This window comes from Orcinus orca, chromosome 19 (assembly GCF_937001465.1).
Source record: "Orcinus orca chromosome 19, mOrcOrc1.1, whole genome shotgun sequence".
Taxonomy (NCBI): Eukaryota; Metazoa; Chordata; class Mammalia; order Artiodactyla; family Delphinidae; genus Orcinus; species Orcinus orca.
The window spans coordinates 54,898,422-54,923,273 of NC_064577.1; the positions used below are offsets into that span (position 1 = coordinate 54,898,422).

A 24,852-nucleotide genomic window follows, 5' to 3' on the forward strand; every position below is an offset into this window, starting at 1 on the left:
CTTTCTTTTTTTTTTTTGGTGTAAAGATTTTGCTTTAATAAAAATTAAACAAATAATAGAATTTCACTTATTTAAGAAAATAATTAAAAGTAATTTAAAAATATATTCCTATGGTGAATTAATGGTAAATCAAGTAGTTATATTGCTTTTCTTGAAGATTTGAAAAATATAATGGCTTTCTGTAAAACTTAGGATATAATGTAAATTTAATATTCTTCTAAACATGAAATGAAGACATATAAACAGAACGAAAATCTTAAAGTATATTTGGGATATACTGTGTTTTTATTTCCCTTAGATCACATTGCCTTAATTCTAAATTATGTTAGCGAAACAAGATGTCCCTGAAGCATTCCCATGAACATGGGAGAAAATGTATTTCCCAATGAACATCTGAGGATCCAAAACTGTCATGGCTTGTTTTGTGGGCTTCTCATCTAATCTTTGTTGGCTCCTTATTCTTGCCATCAGCGTAAGAAAAAACAGGGGTGAAAAGTAGCTAGATCAGAAGGGATAACTAAAAACCACTGTTCACACTGAATCTTAGACGGAGACTGTGAAATATAAATAAGTGTGTGAACTAAAAAATTAATTCTCTAAAGGTCAGCTGAAGAAATAAATATCAAATTACTTGGTATTAACAGTCAATGCTAAGTTATTTGATATTAATATTCTTTAAAAAAAAACTAAGCCCCGATACTGCAGAATTCAACAGAAGGTAATTTTCTTTCTTTTCATTTTTCTAAAGAAAATATAAGGAAGCTAAATTGGAGATTACCTTAAGTGTATTCACTTCTTCCAAGGCATCATTTCTTTCATGCTTAAGCCTTTCCATTTCATCTGCTTCTAAGGAATCACAGGGAAGAAGCTGTCAACATTAAAATATAAGAGAAAAGTTATACATTAGATACTAATTATGAGAACATAAAAATCCTTTTTGATGAGTCTTAGGCTTTTGCATTCCAATAACAAGATTCAGTTTCTTACTTTGGAGTCATTTCATTAGATAAAAGAGAATATTAAAATAATCTGGGGTAACTTAATTCATTTAAGCTTAACCTTATATTTTTGTTACTAATACAGAATTTAGATGATTATGAGATACATACACTCTGTTCTCATTTTTATTATTCTTATTTTAACAATATAATTTTTCCTTAAAGTCCAAATTTTAAGACTGTGTTTATAATGTATGTGTTTATATATATATATATATATATGTGTGTGTGTGTATACACACACAATGGAATATTACTCTGCCATAAAAATGAATGAAATAATGCCATTTGCAGCAATGTGGATGGACATAGAGAATATTATGCTTAGTGAAATAAGTCAGAAGAAAGGCAAATACTATATGATATCACTTACATGTGGAATCTAAAAAATAATACAAATGAATGTATATGTAAAACAGAAACAGAGTCACAGATACAGAAAACAAACTTGTGGTTACTGAAAGGGAGAGGGAAGGGGGGGAGGGACAAATTAGGGGTATTAACAGGGATTAGGGATTAACAGATACAAAGTACTATATATAAAATAGATAAGCAACAAGGATATACTGTATAGCACAGGGAATTATACCCAGATTCTTGTAATAACCTATAACGGAATATAATCTGGAAAATACTGAATCACTATGTTGTATACCTGAAACTAACATAATACTGTAAATCAACTATACTTCAATTAAAAAGACTTTATGAGTTATCAACATAAACTACTCCTTAAAGATGTCCACACCAAGTACATGGTATATAAGGCTAACAAAATGCTGGACATTATCAACCAAGATAGTTTACAGGAACCCAGTAAAGTACATTAATTGATTATGCCTATTATTGTTTTAACTAAATGAAATATAATGTAACAGTCAAAGTGGCTTAAAAAGATTTCTGCACAGGGCTTCCCTGGTGGCGCAGTGGTTGAGAGTCCGCCTGCCGATGCAGGGGACACGGGTTCGCGCCCCGGTCCAAGAAGATCCCACGTGCCTTGGAGAGGCTGGGCCCGAGAGCCATGGCCGCTGAGCCTGCGCATCCAGAGCCTGTGCTCCGCAACGGGAGAGGCCACAACAGTGAGAGGCCCGCGTACCGCAAAAAAAAAAAAAAAAAAAAAAAAAAAAAGTTTTCTGCACAGAAACTGTCTTGAAGATAATATTAATAATTCATGCACAGGTGAATAACAACAACAAAAAATAGCAGAAATGACAATTTCTCTTACTTCTAGCTTGAACTCTGACAGTTAATTATAAGGTAAAAAAAATGGCAATCTTATCAGAGATAAAAATCCAAGTCTAATTATAGCCATCTTCTATGCAGAAGTTATAATAGAACTAAAAATAAAGTATAGAAAATATGATTTATAGGACCAAATAGAGAAAGTGATTGCTATATAAGTATGAGCTTTAAAGCAGGGACCTTCAGATAGGAGAGGTGAATGCAGAGTAGGAAAAGATAATACAAATAGTTAATAATATCAACCATTTATTAGGAACTTTGTGCAGATACATTGCTAAGGACTGTATATATTCAATATTAAATCCTTACCATAACTTTGTGTCTATTTTACATGAGGGAATGGGCTCAAAAGGTTAGTAAAATGCCTAAGGTTTCACAGCTAGTAAGTGGCCATTCCAAGATTCCCACAGAGATCTGACATTAGTCTGTGATTTTTTACTAACTGCTCAACAAAAAATCATGGTGGTATGGATATGATAAACTCAGATTTGCTTTCCAAGTCTTAGAATAACAGAAGTTGGGGTCATTTCTCAAGTTTTTGCAGAAATATTTTTCCTAAAATTATTGGTTCCTTTTGTTCTGACACATTTGCTTTTGTGTATCTATGGCCATTGTCCATAATAACATGATCTCATATTCTTCATCTGTCTTTGTCATTCTATTTCATAAGTAGTCACAGAATTCATTCTTACACTGTTTTAGGTTACTTCCAAATACAATTTCGAATGTAGCAATATTTCCCAAAATGTGTTCCAAAGGATATTAATTAGATTTGTAGAAAAGCATAACTGGGTGATGGTGATGGTGATAGTGGTCCTGTAGGTCAGATAAGTTAGAGAAATGCAGGATTTAGAAAAAAATAACTTTCTTTCCTGCAGGGCTTCCAGTAGCTTTGATATGCTAATAAGCATTTTGAATATCCCAAAAGGTAACATAATGACTTGTTTTCCTCAAGTTTTCCAACCATATTACACACACACACTCTCCTTTATTTTGTAGTATCTCGTGGGACTAATGTCTACCAAGCACATTCTGGGAAACACTGCTACTATACATTCAGATGATCTTATTCTATTTTGTTATCTTAAGAAGTAAAAATAAACAATTCAGGAGTTTAAATGAGAATCTAGATAACAGAGCTATCATAATTTACTAAGATAAATTATGGATTGGGATTTTTAGGGATGCAATCGTAAATTTTTGCATTTAAAATGAAGGTAAGTCATGCATAAAAGAGTCCATGGTACCATTTTGGGAGGCAAAACACTAGGCGACAGACATAGAACACACCATGAGTTAAAAAAAAAAAAGTTTTATAACTTTATTGCTATTTTAGGGCTAAACAGAAAAAAACTGGCCATAGATATTACTTGTGAATTCTTTGAAAAGCCCCTTTGTACCCAGTGACTTTCCAAATATGCTTCAACTAAGGAAGCAGCAAATGAGATAAATACATTGTTGCTATTTAACATGAATGATTCCAGACAGATACCTATTTTCTAATATACCTCCAGTTCTTGGACTTTATCCTCCTTTGCTGCCTGGCTCCCATGATATAATTTTTGACCCTCAGGCCCCTTGACCTCTGCGATACCTGGCACATAACATTATACATCATTTCTACTCTGCTTTCTCACGTCTCCTATGGAGATATCAAGAGATACTTCAGAAAGTCACTGCACTGAGCTGAGCAAGTCTGACCTCAACTCTCTCTTCACTGTGCTCCATCATCATAATTTTTAAGTTATTTGACTTGTGCCAATTCTGGATAGCCACTATTGCACTGGCCACCTTCCTAGCCTCAATTCATTTTAGAACAAAACAACAACCTCTGTTTCAGCCTAATTTTATTGATAAACCCTTCCATTACGAATCCATCCAATTACGTCCTTTCCTTAAAATTTCTGTGTATTCCCCTTTTTCCCCTTCCATTTCCCCTGCTTACTCCTTTTACTTCTTATAATCTGGTTTACGTATCTTTCCTCCCATCCCCACATTTCAAAAATAATTACTTGTAGTGTCACCAAACAACCTGCTATTTGACAAAATAAATGCCTCTCATCAACTTGCTTAACCACTTTGTTACATATAACATTGCTCAAGCCATTTGTTCTTGAAACTTTCTCTTCCCTAGGTTTTTCATACTCCACTATCTCATCTACCCTCAGAATATTTAGGCTGTTTTGACTTAATTTCACTTCTACTCCTTAAATGGGGGAAAAGGGAGCTTCCCCAAAGTTTGTCCCTTTCCGCTGCCTTCTCTACAAGCTTTCCCTGAGTGATAACATTCACTGCCATGCTATCATAACTATCACCCTCCAGATCATTCTCAAATCCCTCTCCTGGTGTCCAGTTCCTTATTTCCAATTGCCTTTTGGTTATTTATACCTGTCAGCATCTTGAACTTACTCTTTCCAAAACACAACCCATCATCTTCTCTACCTTTCTCTTCTTATTCTCTTTCCAGTAAAAGTAACAACATGTCATTAATCATCCGAATAAAAACTTCAGAGTTATCTTTAACTCATTCTCCCTTGGTTCTGACATCCAAATGCAAGCCTCATTGACGAGATACTTGTTTCAGTAAATATCTTAGATCTGTCTCACCATTCCTTTCCATTCTCCTCATCTTCACCATAGTTTAGCTCTTTATTATTCCATATTTGGTAGTCTAGACTACCAACCACCACGTTAATCCCTTCCAAGATAACCAACACTATTTAAGATTACTATTTCTAAAATACCACTTTGATCATGTCATTATTCTCCTTAATGGCTCCTTACTTACCACAGGTACAAATTTCTAAGTTTAATATTTACTCTTCCTTCACTGACCTGCATGTACCCAATTATCTTATTTAAAACATAGATTACTCTCTGCTTACCAACATATTATACATATTGTTTTTCATGCTAATAAAAACACTTATCATTCTCTGTTCACCTCTTGAGCAGATAAAATCCTACTTATCATTCAAAACTCACTCAAATGCCAACTCTGTTATGAATCCTCTCTTAATGTTCTAAGGTCTATTATTACTATGGCCTTATCACACAATGCATTTTTAAATTTTATTTGTAAATTTCTTTACATTATACCCTAAATTCCTTGAGGGGCAGGCTCCAGTTTTATTTATCTTAATAACATGTGCTGGAGCACCTAACACAATGCCACACACACTGTAGTTGTTCAATATACATTTAATGTTTTACGTATGAGTATATAGTGAAGTGGCTATAAAGTATTTACTGCTACACATAGTGAGAAATACCATTTATATCAATGAAATATTATCATTCTTATTATATACAGTTCACTTTGATATTTTCCATTCTATTCTATTTCACTTGTTAAAATGCAATCCACTTAATTGATTTAGCACAAACCCCAATTGTGAAAAGTCTACATTCAGATACTTATGGTGTTCTGTGATTTTAATATAATCCATTTATGATACTTGATTAGTGTGGTAAAGCCATCACAATATCATGGACTACAGTCTGCTGTTGCTAATTTTAGAATACTGATAGATGTAGGCTCCAACCTTGCCTTTTCTGGGTGTAATCTTGTGCCAGTCACAGGTATAGCACTGTGTGAATTTTTTAATATAGCAATGATGACTAGAATCACAGAAAGATAATTATATTTTTGCTTCTAAACGCCATATTATTCCAAAACCAAAAGTTTTTTGTCAACTAAACAAAAGTAGGACTGACTATACTGACTCAGCAATTTTTTCTTCTTAAAAGATAGTATCTCAAGAAATCTTATGAGTCAGACAGAATGATCAGCAAATGAAGCTAGTTACAAAAGAGTACATACTGTATGATTCTTTTTTACTATTATTAATTTTTATTGGAGTATAGTTGCTTTACAATGTTGTGTTAGTTTCTGCTGTACTGCAAAGTGAATCAGCTATGCGTATACATATATCCCCTCTTTTTAGGATTTCCTTCCCATTTAGGTCACCATATAGCACTGAGTGGAGTTCCCTGTGCTATACAGTAGGTTCTCATTAGTCATCTATTTCATACGTCGTAGTGTATATAAGTCAATCCCAATCTCCCAATTCATCCCACCCCTCACTTACCCTCTTGGTGTCCATACATTTGTCCTCTACATCTGTGCCTCTATTTCTGCTTTTGCAAATAAGTTCATCTATATGATTCTATTTATTACTGTGTCCATTATGCTTCCATAAAAATATTTTTAAAAAATAAATTAAGAAAAATACAAGCCAAAAAAAGGGAAACATATGGGTAAAAAACAAGCATCCCTAACAGATGGATTATAAAATCTGACTCTGTTGTTTAAGATGAGATGGTTGAGGGAGTGACCAGAGGGAAATTTCCTCACCTTCACAGAATGTCATGTCAGCATCATGACCTCAGATTAATTGATATATTATTTCACATGAGGCACTATACTGTTTTTCAACTAAAAAAAAAAAATTGGGAAAAATACTAAAAAATATATTTTTAAAAATTTGTTTCTGGTGAGCTGTTTGACAAGTAATGATTTTTACAGTATTTTCAAACTGTGGTGCATAACTCATTAGTAAATTATAAGACCAAATATTTAATGAAATAAAATTGAATATTAAATAAGAACAGAAGGATGTAGAAAAGGTAAGTAATGCTTTGAGACTTTTGTTTCAGTTACATATGTGAGTGTGGTGAAGTAAAATGCATTCTTACTATGGATTTGTGGATTCAGGTCATTTTATGGGGATTCTTTCGTGTGTTGACAAGCAGAATACAACAAAAGAATTCTTGTAAACTGATATAATGACTCTTGCACAATATCTGATTTGAAGCCACAAACAGGAAATTATTGGCATGTGGGCCTTGCACCATTACCACCAGCACTTTGCTTTTGCTATCAAAATGCCACAGATTGAATACATTCTTATCTGCCCTAAAATCATATTGGCAAAAAGGAAGTAAATTACTAATTTGGAGCATGAGTATTTCTTTGCAGTTGCTAAGAAAGTTTTGTATGCTCATACAAAGTACTCTGAATTCTCTACTTGACTTATATTGTAAGCCACCCAACAACCTTTGCCTTTCCTCATCATAAATGGATATGGTAGCTTTTAATACTTTTTGGCAATTAGAAAACAATGTTCTGCTATCAACATTAGGTAGATAAAAACAAAACACCTGGATGAGTGGAAGGAGAACTGTGCTCTTACAGCTTCAGTCTTCCCACTCTAAATGCTACATTTAGAGTAAATCAGATCTGCTAAATCACTTCAATTCTGGGTGAACTAGGTAATCTCCTGAGAGTTTCCAAACAACCAGGTCTTTGGAAACTCTCATTCTCAGCAATGGGAACTCTCATTCATTGCTGGTGGGAATGCAAAATGGTACAACCACTTTGTAAGACAGTTTGGCAGTTTCTTACAAAACTACACATCCTCTTACCATATGATCCAACAATTGAGTTCCTTGGTATTTACCCAAAGGAGTTGAAAACTTATGTCCACACAAAGACCTGCACATGACGTTTATAGTAGTTTTATTCATAATTATCAAAATTTGAAGCAACCAAGATGTTCTTCAATAGGTAAATGGGTAAATAAACATCCAGATAAGAGAGATGAAAAGACACAGAGAAACCTTAAATGCATATTACTAAGTGAAAGAAGCCAATCTGAAAGGGCTATATACTGTATGATTCCAAGTATATGACATTCTGGAAAGGGCAAAACTATGGAGACAATAAAAGGATCAGTGGTTGCTATGGGTGGGGGGCAAGGTTGTGGAGAGATGACAGGCAGTGAACAGAGAATATTTTGTGTAATAAAGATATTCTGTATGATACAATAATGATTGATACATGTCATTATACCTTTGTCCAAACCCACACAGAATGTATACACCAAGAGTGAACTGTAATGTAAACTATGGACTTTGGGTGATTATGATGTGTCAGTGTAGGTTCATCAGTTATAATAGTCTATAAATTCAACGTAGCAAGATTTTGGCAAAAATGTATACAGATAAGATAAGCCAAAGTAATATTTGAAAAGAAGAACAAGGTGGGAAAGTGTGTCTTAGCAGATATCAAGACTTATGAAACCAAATAAACCAGCAGAATAAAGAGCTCAGAAATGCCCATGTAAATATGGAAATCTTATAAATGACAGAGCTGGACTGAAAATAATCCTTCCATCCCACTGAAATATGAATTTACGTTAAAAAAATTACCTTTATAAAAATAATTTAACAAAATTTATATCATATTTATATTTTTTGACTGTGAATCAATAATATAATTACTACTCAAATCAGAAGAAAATTTTAATATGTAAAATCTAATGAACATAGTAAATTGAAATAAATATATTACAATTTACCTAAATTTTTTGGTAACAAAATGATAGGGTGATCAATGAAAGATTTTTAAGCTTGAAATTATAACATATCAGGGTAACATTCTAGGGCAATATAGAAGAGAAGTAAGAGTTAACAGAGAAAAAGGAAAGATGACAAATTTCTGAGAATAAGAACTGATGCCTGAATTTTCTTTTAAAAGATAATATGGGTACCAAAAACTATAGTATTAGATTTCATTAGATATATTTAAAAGAGTTATATAATAGGTTTCCTTATAAAAAGAAAAATATTTAAGAGGGGTCCAAGATGGTGGCATAGGAAGACCCTGAGTTCACCTCTTCCCACGAACACATTCAATCTACACCTACATATAGAGAAATTTATTTTGAAGACCTGAAGGCTGAATGGACAGCTACTGCACATAGAAGGACCACATAGAAATGCGTAGTAAAGATGGAAACATGGTATCCATGAGAACCCCACCCTGACCTGCAGTAGGGAGAGATTTTCTGAGGGGCCTGAGCACAGACTCGCCCACCCTGGGACACGACCAAAAAACAGGAGTTTAAAGGGCACCTGGACTAACCCTAGAGCTTCTGCAAATGAGCAAGGAACTGCTGGAGATCTCTCTGGGGTCAGAGGGGCCAGCAACTGCCATCATTTGAGTTCCCCCATGACTTCCCCGGCCCATGCCCACTCCAGCCCGAGCTGCCCCACCAAGGCAGATTTGAGTGCAGCACTCCCCTGGGACCAAACCTGGCATGCAACAACTCCAACCACAGCCAACCCACTAAGGTGGTCTCAGATGCAGCATTCACCAAGGCCTTCCTCCAGCCTGTGCCTATTCTAGCCCCAGCCACCCTGCCGAGGTGGCCTCAGGTGCTGCACTCTCCATGGACTGCCTGCTCTAGCTCTATCCAGCCTGCCAAAGCCACCAGGCACAAGCAGTCTACACAGGGAATGCTCCTCTACAAGCCATTCTTTCAAAACCACAGAGGTAGCTGTTTTGCCCAATTTATAGAAACAAAAACTGAAAGTCAAATAAAATGAGGAGACAGAGGAATGTTTCAAACTAAGGATCAAAATAAACCCCCATCTCCCCCAAAAAAACCCTTAATGAAATGGAGATAAATAATTTACCCGATAAAGAGTTCAAGGAAACGGACATAAGGATGCTTACCAAACTCAGAAGAATGAAGGAACACAGTGAGAACTTCAACAAACACTTAGAAAATATAAGAACTAATCAGAACTGAAGAATACAATACAATAGAGGGAATACAATAGAGAGAATAACAGCATACTAGATAATAAAGGAGAATAGATAAGTGATCTGGAAGACAGAATAGTGGAAATCACACAATCAGAACAGCAAAAAGAAGAAAGAAGTTTTTAAAATGAAGAGAGTTTAAGAGACCTCTTGGGCAACATCAAGAGTACCACATTTACATTATAGGGGTCCCATAAGGAGAAGAGAGAAAGGGCTAAAAAACTTATTTGTAGAAATAAAAGCTTATTTGAAGAAAAAAATGAAATAAAAATTTCCCTAACCTGGAAAAGAAAACAGACATTCAGGTACAGGAAACACAGAGTCCCCAAAAAGATGAACCCAAAGAGATTCTCACTGAAATATATTATAATTAAAATGGCAAAAGAGGGAATCTTAAAGGCAGCAAGAGAAATATAGCTAATCACATACAAGGGAAACCCCATAAGACCATCAGCTGATTTTTCAGCAGAAAATTTACAGGCCAGAAGGGAGTGTCATAATATATTTAAAGTTCTGAAAGAAAAAAATAAAATAAAATATAATATCTGGCAAGGTTATCATTTAAAATTGAAGGAGAGATAAAGGGTTTCCCAGATAAACAAAAACTTAAAGGAGTTCATCACCACTAAACCAGTCAGACAAGAAATGTTAAAAGGTCTTCTTTAAGCAGAAAAGAAAAGGTTGTAACTAGAAATAAGACAACATATGGAAGGAAGAAAAAAATCCTGCTGGTAAAGGCAAATATATAGTGAAGGCAAGGGATCAGCCATTTAAAAAGCCAGTACAAAGGTTAAAAGACAAAAGTAATACAATCAATTGTAACTACAGTAAGTAGTTAAGGTATTCAGAGAATAAAAAGACGTAAAATATGACATCAAAAACATAAAATGTGTGGAGAAGATAAAAACGTAGTGTTTTTATAATGGCTTCAAAATTAAGTGACTATCAGCTTAAAACAGATGGCTATACACAGGTCAATATATAAGACCCTCACAGCAACCACAAACCATAAACCTTGAATAGATATACAAAAAATAAAAAGAAAGGAATCCAAATATAAACTAAAGAAATCCAACAAATCACAAAGAAACAAACCAAGAGAAGAAAATAGGAACAGAGAAGAACTACAAAAACAACCAGAAAACAACTAAAGTGATAATAAATACATACCTATCAATAATTACTTTAAGTGTAAATGGACTAAATGCTCCAATCAAAAGCCACTGATTAAAGAAAAAAAAAAAGACCCATCTATATGCTGCCTGCAAGAGGCTTACCTCAGATCTAAAGCCTCAAATAGATTGAAAGTGAAGGGATGGGAAGAGATTCCATACAATGGAAACAAAAGAAAGCTGGGGTAGCAATACTCATATCAGATTAAATAGACTTTAAAACAAAGACTATAACAAAGACAAGGGGTCAATCCAACAAGAGAATATAACACTTGTAAACATTTATGCACTCAACACAGAATCACCTAAATATACAAAGCAAATGTTAACAGACATAAAGGGAGAAGTAGATAGCAATACAATAATAAGGGACTTTAATAACCCACTTACATCAATGGACAGATCATCCAGACAGAAAATCAATAAGGAAACCCTGGCCTTAAACAACACATTAGATCACATGAACCTAACAGATATATACAGAACATTCCATTAAAAGCAGCAGAACATGCATTCTTTCAAGTGCACATGGAACATTCTCCATGACAGATCATATGTTAGGCCACAAAACAAGTCTCAGTAAATTTAAGAAGACTAAAATCATACCAAGCAACTTTTCTGACCACAGTAGAAAGACTACAAGAAGAAAATTGTAAAGAAAACAGGTGGAAACTAAACATCAGGCAACTAAACAACCAATGAGTCAATGAAGAAATCAAAGAGGAAATTTTAAAAAATACCCTGAGACAATGAAAATGGAAACACAACTGTCCAAAATCTATGCAATGCAGCAAAAGCAGTTCTAAGAAGGAAGTTTATAGCAATAAAGGCCTACCTCAGGAAACAAGAAAAAATCTCAAATAAACAATCTAAGTGTAAATTTAAAGGAAGTGGAAAAAGAAGAACAAGTTAGTAGAAGGAAAGAAATAAAGATCAGAGCAAAAGTAAATGAAATAGAGATTTAAAAAGCAATAGAAAGGATCAATGAAACTAAGAGTTGGTTCTTTGAAAAGATAAATAAAATTGACAAACCTTTAGCCATCAAGAAAAAAATAAACTCAAATAAATGAAATCAGAAATAAAAGAGAAATTACAATAGACCCACAGAAATACAAAGGATCATAAGAAAATGCTATGAAAAATGATATGCCAAACTAGACAATCTAGAAGAAATGGATAAATTCCTAGAGACAGACAATCTTCCATGAAAGAGTCATGAAGAAATAGAAAATATGAATAGACTGATTACTAGTAAGGAAATTAATACATAATCAAAAAACTCCCCCAAAACAAAAGTCCAGATCCAGATGGCTTCATAGGTAACTTCTACCAAACACTGAAAGAAGAGTTAATCCCTATACTTCTCAAATTACTCCAAAAAACTAAAGAGAAGGCCACACTTCCAAATTCATTTTACAAGGCCAGCATTACCCTGAGACCAAAAACAAAGACACAACACACATACAAAAAATTATAGAACAATGTCCTTGATAAACACGGATGCAAAAATTAATAAAATATTAGCAAACCAAATTCAATAACAGATTAAAAGAATCATACACCATGATCAATTAGGATTCATTCCAGGGATTCAAGGATGGTTTGACATCTGTAAATAAAACAATGTGATATACCACATGAACAAAACAGAGGATAAAAACCATGTGATCATCCAAAAAGATGCAGAAAAAGCATTTGACAAAATTCAACATCCATTTAAGATAAAAACTCTCACAAAGAGGATATAGAGGGAACACACCTTAACATAATAAAAGCCATACATGAGAAAACCACAGCCAACATACTATTCCACATTGAAAAGCTGAAAGCATTTCTGCTAACATCAGGAACAAGACAAGGATACTCATTCTTGCATCCACTTTTATTCAACACAGTATTGGAGGTCCCAGCCAGAGCAATCAGATAAGAAAAAGAAATAAAAGGCATCTAAATTGGAAAGGTAGAAGTAAAACTGTCACTATTGATACTATATATAAAAAAACCCAAAGATGCCACCAAAAAACTACTAGGATTAATAAATGAATTCAGTAAAGTTGCAGGATACAAAACTAATATACAGAAATCTGTTGCATTTCTGTACACTAATAATGAACTATCAGAAAGAGAAATCAAGAAAACAATTCCATTTACAACTGCATCAAAAAGAATAAAATATTTAGGAATAAATTTAAACAGAGAGGTGAAAGGCCTGTACTCTGATAAGTATAAGACACAGAGGAAAAAGTTGAAGACAACAGAAAAAAAAATATACTGTACTCATGGACTGGAAGCATCAATATTGTTAAAAGGTCCATACTGCCCAAAGCAATCTACAGATTCAGTGCAATCCCTATCAAAATATCAATGGCATTTTTCACAGAACTAGAACAAATAATCCTAAAATTAGTATTGAACCACAAAAGACCCCTAATAACCAAAGCAATCTTTTAGGATATATATATAAAGGATATATATATACTTTCTTATATTCTTTTTACATTGTGGTTTATCCCAGGACATTGAATATAGTTCCCTGTGCTATACAGTAGGACCTTGTTGTCCATCCATTCTATATATAATAGTTTGCATCTACTAACCCCAAATTCCCAGTCCAACCCTCCCACACACCCCCTTTGGCAAACACAAGTCAGTTCTCTATGTCTGAGAGTCTGTTTCTGCTTTGTAGATAGGTTCATTTGTGTCATATTTTAGATTCTACATATAAGTGATATCATATTGTATTTGTCTTTCCCTTTCTGACTTACTTCACTTAGTATGACCATCTCTAGTTGCATCCATGTTGCTGCAAATGGCATTATTTTGTTCTTTTTTATGGCTGAGTAGTATTCCATAGTATATATGTACCGCATCTTTATCCATTCCTCTTTTGATGGACACTTAGGTTGTTTCCATGTCTTGGCTACTGTGACTAGTGCTGCTATTAACATAGGAGTGCATGTATCCTTTGGAATTAGAGTTTTGTCTGGACATATGTTTGACTTCCATACTGTTTTCCATAGTGGCTGCACCAACTTACATTCCCATCAACAGTGTAGGAGGGTTCTCTTTTCTCCATACCCTCTCCAGAATTTGTTATTTGTAGGCTTTTTAATGATGGCCATTCTGACTGGTGTGAGGTGGTACCTCATTGTAATTTTGATTTGCATTTTTCAAATAATTAGTGATGTTGAGTATCTTTTCATGTGCTTATTGGCCAACTGTATGTCTTCTTTTGAGAAATGTCTATTTAGGTCTTCTGCCCATTTTTTGATTGGGTTGTTTGTTTTTGTTGTTGAGTTGAGTTTTATGAACTGTCTGTATATTTTGGAAATTAAGCCTTTGTCGGTTGCATCATTTGCAAATATTTTCTCCCATCCCATAGACTTTTTGTTTTGTTTTTGGCTGCCTTTGCTGTGCAAAAGCTTGTAAGTGTGATTAGATCCCATTTGTTTATTTTTGTTTTTATTTCTATTGCCTTGGGAGACTGATCTAAGAAAACACTAGTACAATTTACCTCAGAGAATGTTTTGCCTATGTTCTCTTCTAGGAGTTTTACGGTGTCTTGTCTTATATTTAAGTCTTTAAGCCATTTTGAGTTTATTTTTCTGTATGGTGTGAGGGTGTGTCCTAACTTCATTCATTTCATGCAGCTGTACAACTTTCCCACTTGCTGAAGAGACTTTTACCCATTTTATATTCTTGCCTCCTTTGTCGAAGATTAATTGACCGTAGGTATGTGGGTTTATTTCTGGGCTCTCTATTAGGTTCCATTGATGTAAGTATTTGTTTTTGTGCCAATACCATGCCACTTGCATTACTGTAGTTTTTTAGTATTGTATGAAGTCTGGGAGGATTATGCCTCCTGCTTTCTTCTTTTTCCTCAGAACTGCTTTGGCTTCCTTCTTTTTCTTCAGAATTGCTTTGGGAATTCTGAGTCTTTTATGGTTCCATATAAATTTTAGGATTATTTATTCTAGTTCTGTGAAAAATGTCATGGGTAATTTGATGGGGATTGGGTTAAATCTGTATATTGCTTTGGGTAGTATGGTCATTTTAACAATATTAATTCTTCCAATCCAAGAGCATGGGATATCTTTGGATTTCTTTGAACCATCTTCAATTACCTTTACTAATGTTTTATAGTTCTCAACATATAAGATTTTCACCTCATTGGTTAGGTTTATTCCCATTTTATTTCTTCTGGTGTGATTTTAAAAGGTATTGTATTTTTATATTCCCTTTCTGATATTTCATTGTTAGTGTAAAGAAATGCAACCGACTTCTGTATGTTAATCTTGTACCCTGCTACCTTGCTGAATTCATTTATCAGTTCTAGCAGTTTTTGTGTGGAGTCTTTAGGGTTTTTTATATAGAGTATCATGTCATCTGCATATAATGACAATTTTACCTCTTCTTTTCCAACTTGGATAACTTTTATTTCTTTTTCTTGTCTGATTGCTGTGGCTAGGAATTACGATACTACGTTGAAGAGAAGTGATGAGAGTGGGCATCCTTGTCTTGTTCCAGATTTTAGTGGGAAGGCTTTCAGCTTGTTACCATTGAGTATTATATTGGTTGTGGGTTTGTCATAAATAGCTTTTATTATGTTGAGGTATGTTCCTTCTATAACACTTTGGTAAGAATTTTTATCACAAATGGACGTTGAATTTTGTCAAATGCTTTTTCTGCATCTATTGAGATAATCATGTAGTTTTTGTCTTTTCTTTTGTTGGTGTGGTGCATCACATTGATTGATTTGCATATGTTGAACCATCCTTGTGAACTGGGGATGAATCCCACTTGGTCACGGTGTATGATCTTTTTTATGTATTGTTGGATTCAGTTTGCTAATATTTTGTTGAGAATTTCTGCATCTATATTCATCAGAGAAATTGGCCTGTAATTTTCTTTTTTCGTGGTATCTTTGGTTTTGTTACCAGGGTGATGGTATGGTGGCTTCACAGAATGCCTTTGGGAGTGTTCCCTCCTCTCCAGTATTTTGGAAGAGTTTGAGAAGGATCAGTAAAAGGTCTTCTTTTATGTTTGGTAGAATTCAAACAAGCCATCTGGTCCTGGACTTTTCTTTATAGAGAGTCTTTTTAAATTACATATTCTATTTCATTTCTAGTGATCAGTTTGTTTTCATTTCTAGTGATCAGTTTGTTCAAAGCTATCTTGAGAAAAAGAAGAGCAAAGCTGGAATTATCATGCTCCCAGACATGAACCTACACTTCAAAGCTACAGTAATCGAAACAGTATGGTACTGGCCCCAAACAGACACATAGATCAATGGAACAGAATCAAGAGCCCTGAAATAAACCCACACTTACATAGTCAATTAATCTATGACATAAGAGGCAAGAATATACAATGGGGAAGAGACATCCCTTCAATAAATGGTGCTGAGAAAATTAGACAGCTACATGCAAAAGAATGAACTGGACTACTTTCTTACACCATACACACACACAAAAAAAAAAAACACAGAGTGAATTTAAGACTTAAGTGTAAGACCTGAAACTATAAATCTCCTAGAAGAAATCATAGGCAGCACACACTCTGACATCAGTCTTAACAATATTTTTTTGGATATGTCTCCTCAAGCAAGGGTAACAAAAGCAAAAATAAATAAATGGGACTACACCGAACTAAAAAGCTTTTGCACAGAGAATGAAACCACCAACAAAACAAAAAGGCAACCTACTGAATGAGAGTCATTATTTGGAAATGATATATCCAATAAGGTGTTGATATCCAAAATATAAAAAGAACTCATACAACTCATTATCAAAGAACAGACACCCCAATTAAAAATGGGCAGAGGGGGCTTCTCTGGTGGCACAGTGGTTAAAAATCCGCCTGCTCATGCAGGGGACATGCATCCAAGCTCTGGTCTGGGAAGATCCCACATGCCACGGAGCAACTAAGCCTGTGCACCACAACTACTGAGCCTGCTCTCTAGAGCCCATGAGCCACAGCTACTGAGTCCATGAGCCACAACTACTGAGCCCGTGCACCACAACTACTGAAGCCCGTATGCCTAGAGCCAGTGCTTCGCAACAAGAGAATCCACCACAATGAGAAGCCCGTGCACCACAACGAAGAGTAGCCCCTGCTCGCTGCAAGTAGAGAAAGCCTGCGCGCAACAACGAAGACCCAACACAGTCAAAAATAATTAAATAAAATAAAGTAAATTTATCAAAAAAAGAAAAAAAAAAGGTGGGCAGAGGATCTGAAGAGACATTTTCCAAAGAAGATATACAGATGGCCAACAGGAACATGAAAAGGTGCTCAACATCACTAATCATCAGGGAAATGCAAATCAAAACCACAGTGAGATATCACCTCACACCTGTCAACAATGGTTATTATCAAAAAGACAGCAAACAACAAGTGTTGGGGAGGATGTGTAGAAAAGGAACCCTCATGCACTGTTGGTGGGATTGTAAATTGTTGCAGCCACTTTGGAAAACAGTATGGTATGGAGGTTTCTCAAAAAACTAAAAAGAGAACTACCATATGATCCAGCAATTCCACTTCTGGGTATTTATCTGAAGAAAAATAAAACACTAATTCAAAAAGATATATGTATTTTGTTGCAGCACTATTTACAAAAGCCGAGATATGGAAGCAACCTAATTGTCCAGAGATGGATGAATAAATAAAGATGTGGTATGTATATATAAACACATATATATATATAATGATATAATGTTATATATATTATACATAATATATACATACTATTACTCAGCCATAAAAAAGAATCTCGCCATCTGTGGCAACATGGATGGACTTGAAGGATATCATGGTAAGTAAAATAACTCAGACAGAAAAAAATAAATACTGTATGATCTCATTTACATGTGGAACCTAAAAAACAAAACAAACAAACAAATAAAATGAACAAAATATAACAGAAACAGACTCATAAATAGAGAACAGGTGGTTGCTAGAGGGGAGACAGAGCAGGGTGGATGCAGAATAGGTGAAGGGGATTGAGAGGTACAAACTTCCAGATATAAAATAAATAAGTCACAGGGCTGTAATTTATACATAGGGAATACAGTCAAAAATATTGTAACAACTTTGTATGGTGATGGGTATAACTGGTTTTATTGTCGAAATCATTGCATAATGTATAAAAATATCATTCTCAATGTTGTACACCTGAAACTAATATTGCATCTTAATTATAACTTTAAAAACTATATTTATGGGACTTCCCTGCTAGTGCAGTGGTTAAAAATCCATCTGCCAGGCTTCCCTGGTGGCGCAGTGGTTGAGAGTCTGCCTGCCAATGCAGGGGACATGGGTTCAAGCCCTGGTCTGGGTAGATCCCACATGCTGCGGAGCAACTAGGCCCGTGAGCCACAATTACTGAGCCTGTGTGTCTGGAGCCTGTGCTCCGCAACAAGAGAGGCTGCGACAGTAAGAGGCCTGCGCACCGTCATGAAGAGTGGACCCTGCTTACCACAGCTGGAGAAAGCCCTCACACAGCAACAAACACCCAACACAGCCATAAATAGATAAATAAATAAATTTAGAAAAATGTAAAAAAAAAAGAAAGAATCTACCTGCCAATGCAGGGGACATGGACTTGATCCCTGGTCTGGGAACATCCCACATGCCACAGAACAACTAAGCCCGTGTGCCACAACTACTGAGCCTGAGCTCTAGAGCCTGCAAGCCACAACTACTGAGCCCACACACCACAATTACTGAAGCCCGTGCACCCTAGAGCCTCCACACAGCAACTACTGAGTCCATGTGCCAACAACTACTGAGCCCGTGCCCTGCAACTACTGAAGCCCGTGCACCTAGAGCCCGTGCTCCACAGCAAGAGAAGCCACTGCAATGAGAAGCCCGCACACCACAAAGAAGAGTAACCGCCACTCCCCGCAACTAGAGAAAGCCCACGTACAGCAACAAAGATGCAAGGAAGCTAAAAAACAACAAAACTATATTTATAGTAATTGGAAACCAAACCAAACCACCAAACATTACACAATTAGACTAAGTTGATTTTAAGGCAAGACACATTCTAGAAATGAAGAGATTCAATATCTTGTCAGAATACAACAATACTAAATAGTATACACCTAATAATACAGGCTTAGGATATGCAAGGCGAAAATTAGCCGAACTAAATAGAGATTATAAAACACCTCTCTCTCAGTAACAGACAATACAATAAAAGGTGACCAAAGAAAGATTAATGAAATAGAAAATTCTAAAAGTAAATGGAAAATGTGAACCACATGATTAACAACTGTGACCTAACTGACATATAGGAAGCACTGCACTCAACAACTGTAGAATATACATGCTTTCCACAAGATGGGAAACATTCCATAAAATTGACTATATGCTGGGTATATGGTCAAAGGATCAATACCACATAGAATATGCTCTCTAAACTCTGGAATTAAACTGGAAATCAGTAATCAAAAGGGAACTATATAACTAGAAAATATTTAAAACACTTTAAAATAAGGAAACATTATATAATGTTGAATCATTATTAAAATATGACCTATAGAAACTTATGGGTGTGATTACTTGTAAAAATTGTGTTGTGAGTTCCCTGGTGGTCTAGTGGTTAGGAATCAGTGCTTTCACTGTGGAGGCCTGGGTTCAATACCTGGTTGGGGAACTGAGATCCCAGAAGCCATGTGGTGTGGCAAAAAAAAAAGAAAAAAGAAAAAAGAAAAAAGAAAAAGAAAAAAAAAAGTGCAGTACATCTATGAAATAAAAAGCAATATCATCAAAAATAAGGATTAAAAATCTAAAAAAATTCCATGTTAATGTTTGATAAATTTTAATATCTTGATGAAAGGAAAAATTTTCTAGGAAGATGTACATTAACAAAATTATTCAAGAAGAGAACAAAACCCTGAATAGAACAACCTTAGAAGACATTAAAATAAGTAGGAAATATCTCTTCTCCTGAAAGATCTAGGCCCAAATCACTTGGTATATGAAACATTTTCAAACCTTCAAGGAACAGATAACATTTCTATTACTTAAACTGTTTCACAAGAATTGGAATGGGGGCTTCCCTGGTGGTGCAGTTGTTGAGAGTCCACCTGCTGATGCAGGGGACACGGGTTCGTGCCCCGGTCCGGGAGGATCCCACATGCCGCGGAGTGGCTAGGCCCGTGAGCCATGGCTGCTGAGCCTGCGCGTCCAGAGCTTGTGCTCTGCAACAGGAGAGGCCACAATAGTGAGAGGCCCACGTACCACAAAACAAAACAAAAAAACAAAAACAAACAAACAAACAAAAAGAATTGGAATGGTATACAGCTGACCCTTGAACAATGTGGGGGGTTAGGGACACTGATTCTCCACAGGGTGGAAAATCCAAGTATGACTTTACAGTAGGCCCTCCACATCTGTGGTTTTGCACTTAAGGATTTAACCAACCTCAGATTGTATAGTATTGCAGTATATACCACTGGAAAAAAAAAAAATCCGTGTGTAAGTGTACACATGCAGTTCAAACCTGAGCAGTTCAATGGTGAACTGTAAAACTTATTAATTAAGTAAGATAATGCTAGCTTCTTTTAAAAAATTAAAAATGTAAAATGACTCAAATATCATGGAAATTAATTTCTTGTTCACTTTTGTAGCTCCTATTCAACAGTATTTAGAAAAAGTAAAAATTTGTGAAGGAGACAAAGTAATTAATTTCAAATGTCTACCTAGAAAACCTAAGATAAATAACTGAAAAATAACTGGAATAAGGGAGTTCAATAAAGTGGCATCACAGAGAATAACCATTCAAAAATTAATCTTTATTAATCATCAATTAGAAAATATAATGGTAAAAAAATTCCCATTTCCAAAAGCATCAAACTATAGCATACTTATTCAGATCTAACAAGAAATACTTAAGACCTACATGAAGCAAGATATATTTTTTCTTTCCAAAACATCAACAAAGATCTAAATGAATGGAGAAAAAAATCACGTTCGCTTCTCCCAAACCACCCTCTATATTCAATGCAATTCCAATTAAAAAAAGAAAGTCCCAATTGAAATTTTATTACCATGGCAAAATGATTCTAAAGATCATGCAGATGATCAAAATCAAGAAGTTAAAAAAAATTAGACTTAACCTAACAATAACAATGAACCTAGAACTAAACAATGAACCTAGAACTAAAAAGCTAGAGTAATTAAAATAATAATGTAGTGGCAGAGAGAAATGGATCAACGGAACAGAGTGGTTTGTTTAGAAAGAGAGCTATGTACATGTAAAGGAATGAAATTAGAACACTCCCTAACACCATACACAAAAATAAACTCAAAATGGATTAAAGACCTACATGTAAGGCCAGACACAATAAAACTCTTAGAGGGAAACACAGGCAGAACACTCTATGACGTAAATCACAGCAAGATCCTTTTTGATCCACCTCCTAGAGAAACGGAAATAAAAACAAAAATAAACAAATGGGACCTAATGAAACTTAAAAGCTTTTGCACAGCAAAGCAAACCATAAACAAGACGAAAAGACAACCCTCAGAATGGGAGAACATATTTGCAAACGAAGCAACTGACAGAGGAATAATCTCCGAAATATACAAGCAGCCCATGCAGCTCAATATCAAAAAACCAAACAACCCAATCCAAAAATGGGCAGAAGACCTAAACAGACATTTCTCCCAAGAAGACATACAGATTGCCAACAAACACATGAAAGAATGCTCAATGTCACTAATCATTAGAGAAATACAAATCAACACTACAATGAGCTATCACCTCACACCGGTCAGAATGGCCATCATCAAAAAATCTACAAACAATAAATGTTGGAGAAGGTGTGGAGAAAAGGGAACCCTCTTGCACTGTTGGTGGGAATGAAAATTGATACAGCCACTATGGAGAACAGTATGGCGGTTCCTTAAAAAACTAAAAATAGAACTACCATATGACCCAGCAATCCCACTACTGGGCATATACCCTGAAAAAACCATAATTCTAAAAGAGTCATGTACCACAATGTTCATTGCAGGACTGTTTACAATAGCCAGGACATGGAAGCAACCTAAGTGTCCAGTGACAGATAAATGGATAAAGAAGATGTGGCACATATACACAATGGAATATTCCTCCACCATAAATAGAAACAAAAACTGAGTTATTTGTAGTGAGGTGGATGGACCTAGAGTGTGTCATACAGAGTGAAGTAATTCAGAAAGAGAAAAACAAATACCGTATGCTAACACATATATATGGAATCTAAAAAAAAAAAAAAGTTTCTGAAGAACCTAGGGGCAGGACAGGAATAAAGATGTAGATGTAGAGAATGGACTTGAGGATATGGGGAGGGGGAAGGGTAAGCTGGGACGAAGTGAGAGAGTGGCATCGACATATATACACTACCAAATATAAAATAGATAGCTAGTGGGAAGCAGCTGCATAGCACAGGGAGATCAGCTCGGTGCTTTGTGACCACCTAGAGGGGTGGGATAGGGAGGGAGGGAAGGAGACACAAGAGGGAGGGGATATGGGGATATATGTATACGTATAGCTGATTCACTGTTATACAGCAGCAACGAATACAACAATGTAAAGCAATTATACTCCAATAAAGATGCTTAAAAAAAAAAAAAGAAAGAAACAGAGCTGTGTATCCAGATGCAATTTAGTATGTATTAAAGTTGTATTTCAAATTAGTGGTAAAAGTGGAAAAGGATGGTTATTGAATAAATGACGTGGAATAAGCGCACATGGTTATCCATTTGGGGCCCAACCTCATGAATAAACAAAAATAAGTTATCTATATATGATATGTTAATACATAATATAAATTGGGAAGACCTTCTTTAATAATGTAACAGTATCAAAAATTCATAACAGAAAGGACTGAAAGATTTGGCAATATAAGTGTCAAAGGTTTGTAGAACAAACTAGTTACAAAGTTAACTGACTTCACAATTCCATTTTATGTAAAGCACAAAAAGAGCAAAACCAATCTATGTTGCTGGAAGCAAAAGAGTAGCTGTTACCTTGACTGGGGGTGGGGAGGGCAAGCGCTAGTAATTAGAAAGGAACTCGGCGAGTAGGAGACAGATTTCAGGGTCCTGGTAGTTTCTTTAACGTTATGTTTCTTGATGTGGATGCTGATTACACAAAAATGGTTCAGATTGTAAAATTTCAGAGGGTTTACACTTACGATATGCGTACTTTTCTGTGGTAAATTTAAAGATGGGAATAGCATGAGGGAATAGTGAGAGAGGAGGATAGAGGAGATCAAGGTAAATTTTTACTTTTGATTATCTGTATTTTATATATTTATCCAAAAAGCATGTATCATCTGCATAATTTATTTTTTTTAAAAATAAAAAAAGCCTATATATGTGACAGATAACATTTAAGACTTACGATTTAAGTACAATCAAGACAATTCTATAGGGCATACTCTACCTGTGAGTCTAATATGTTGGAAATTTCATGTGCACCAACATTTGCTTCACCCAAATGCAAGGAAAACAAGTTTCTGGCAACCTGGACAAAATCTAAAATAGAACACATTTCAGTAAGAATACAGCATTTAACCTCATCTAAGCAAACCTTACCTTTTTCTACATGAAGCTGAAGCTATGTGTTATAACTAATGCTTAAAATTTAACTTACTTAAATTACCTTAAAATAGTGTTAACTGAAGTGACAGATAAATTTAAGTTCACATAAGAAGTAAGAGATAAACTGGTTTTCGCTCATTTCATTTAACTTTGCTGAAGTTAATAAATCAGATACGATAATGAAGCAAATAAATGTCACAGGCATAACTATCTCTCCAACTCTTTTATTATGAATAGTACTTTTTCTAAAACATATGATAATATTATGATTTACAGCTTTTCTAGCTGAAAGAACCTGTGGTTTAATAATGATAATAATAATAGCAGGAAATGTTTCTATAACAGCCTCTATATGCTACGCATGGCCCTTTGCGATTTCATGTTGAGAATTTTCTGCGGTAGTTCTTCTCATCCTCTCCATTTTACAGTTTGGGCTAAGATAAGTTAACTGTCTTAAACCTCCCAAGGCTACTTGGCAAATGAGTAGCAGAGCAAGATTCCATTGAAGTGTGACTCGAAGGCATATTCTCTTGTTTGTTATATAACACTGCCTGATGCCAACCTAGCAAACTATATGCTTCTTCAGACATGGAGTGTGACCTGCTCATCCATCTAACTTCAGTTTTTTTTTTAATTTGATTCTTATATTTTTAGTTTCCAGTAATCCTTTTAATTGTTCCTATTTTACAGTACCCTACTCTTATTGCGGATGCCTTAGTTTCGCTTATCTTTTTAAAAGATGCTAATTATGGTTTACGTGAAGTTCTTTTTTGCTCTTGTAATATTTCCCTTTTTCTGAGTTCCTCTTTTTCTATTTGTCTGATACTTTGGGGCTTTATATTTTATGTTGGAGGATTTCTCCAAATGTCGGGTGTTCATATTTAAGACGAATCAGGCACTAAATCGTTGATTGGAAATTTTGTGTGCATAACTCGCTTTGTCAATTAGTAGGTTTTACTACAGAGCAATAACGTGGTCAGCTATTATGATACTTTGTTCAGGTTCTTCAGAGAGAATCTTACAACCTCTTGCCTACAGAGCATACACATGGTTGCAAATATCACTGAGCAATCTGTGTGTGTTTTGTAAGTGATAATTCACCATACACACCCCCAAATTCCTTAGCTGCTGGCAACTATAGGTCCAGAATCAATCTGGTTTAATTTCTCAAGGGAATATACTTTTTTTCCTCTGCAAGGGTAAGGGATGGTAGTTGTGGATTACTTGAGAGGGG

The 24,852-nt window shown here is 35.1% G+C and overlaps 1 protein-coding gene across 6 annotated transcripts in view; it reads right to left on the reverse strand.

Moving 5' to 3' along the window:
- The window catches only part of STXBP4 (syntaxin binding protein 4), a 183,367-nt gene that overhangs the window by 98,498 nt on the left and 60,017 nt on the right, over positions 1-24,852 (reverse strand). For all 6 annotated transcript variants that reach the window (XR_007473320.1, XM_033431784.2, XM_004271799.3 and 3 more), the window contains 2 exons: positions 23,461-23,552; positions 779-868 (listed from right to left, as the gene is read on the reverse strand). Coding sequence is in view for 5 of the 6 variants with exons in the window: in XM_033431784.2 (XP_033287675.2) it covers positions 779-868; positions 23,461-23,552 (182 nt within the window). In the remaining variant the exon portion in view is untranslated. The remainder of the gene's footprint in view (positions 1-778; positions 869-23,460; positions 23,553-24,852) is intronic.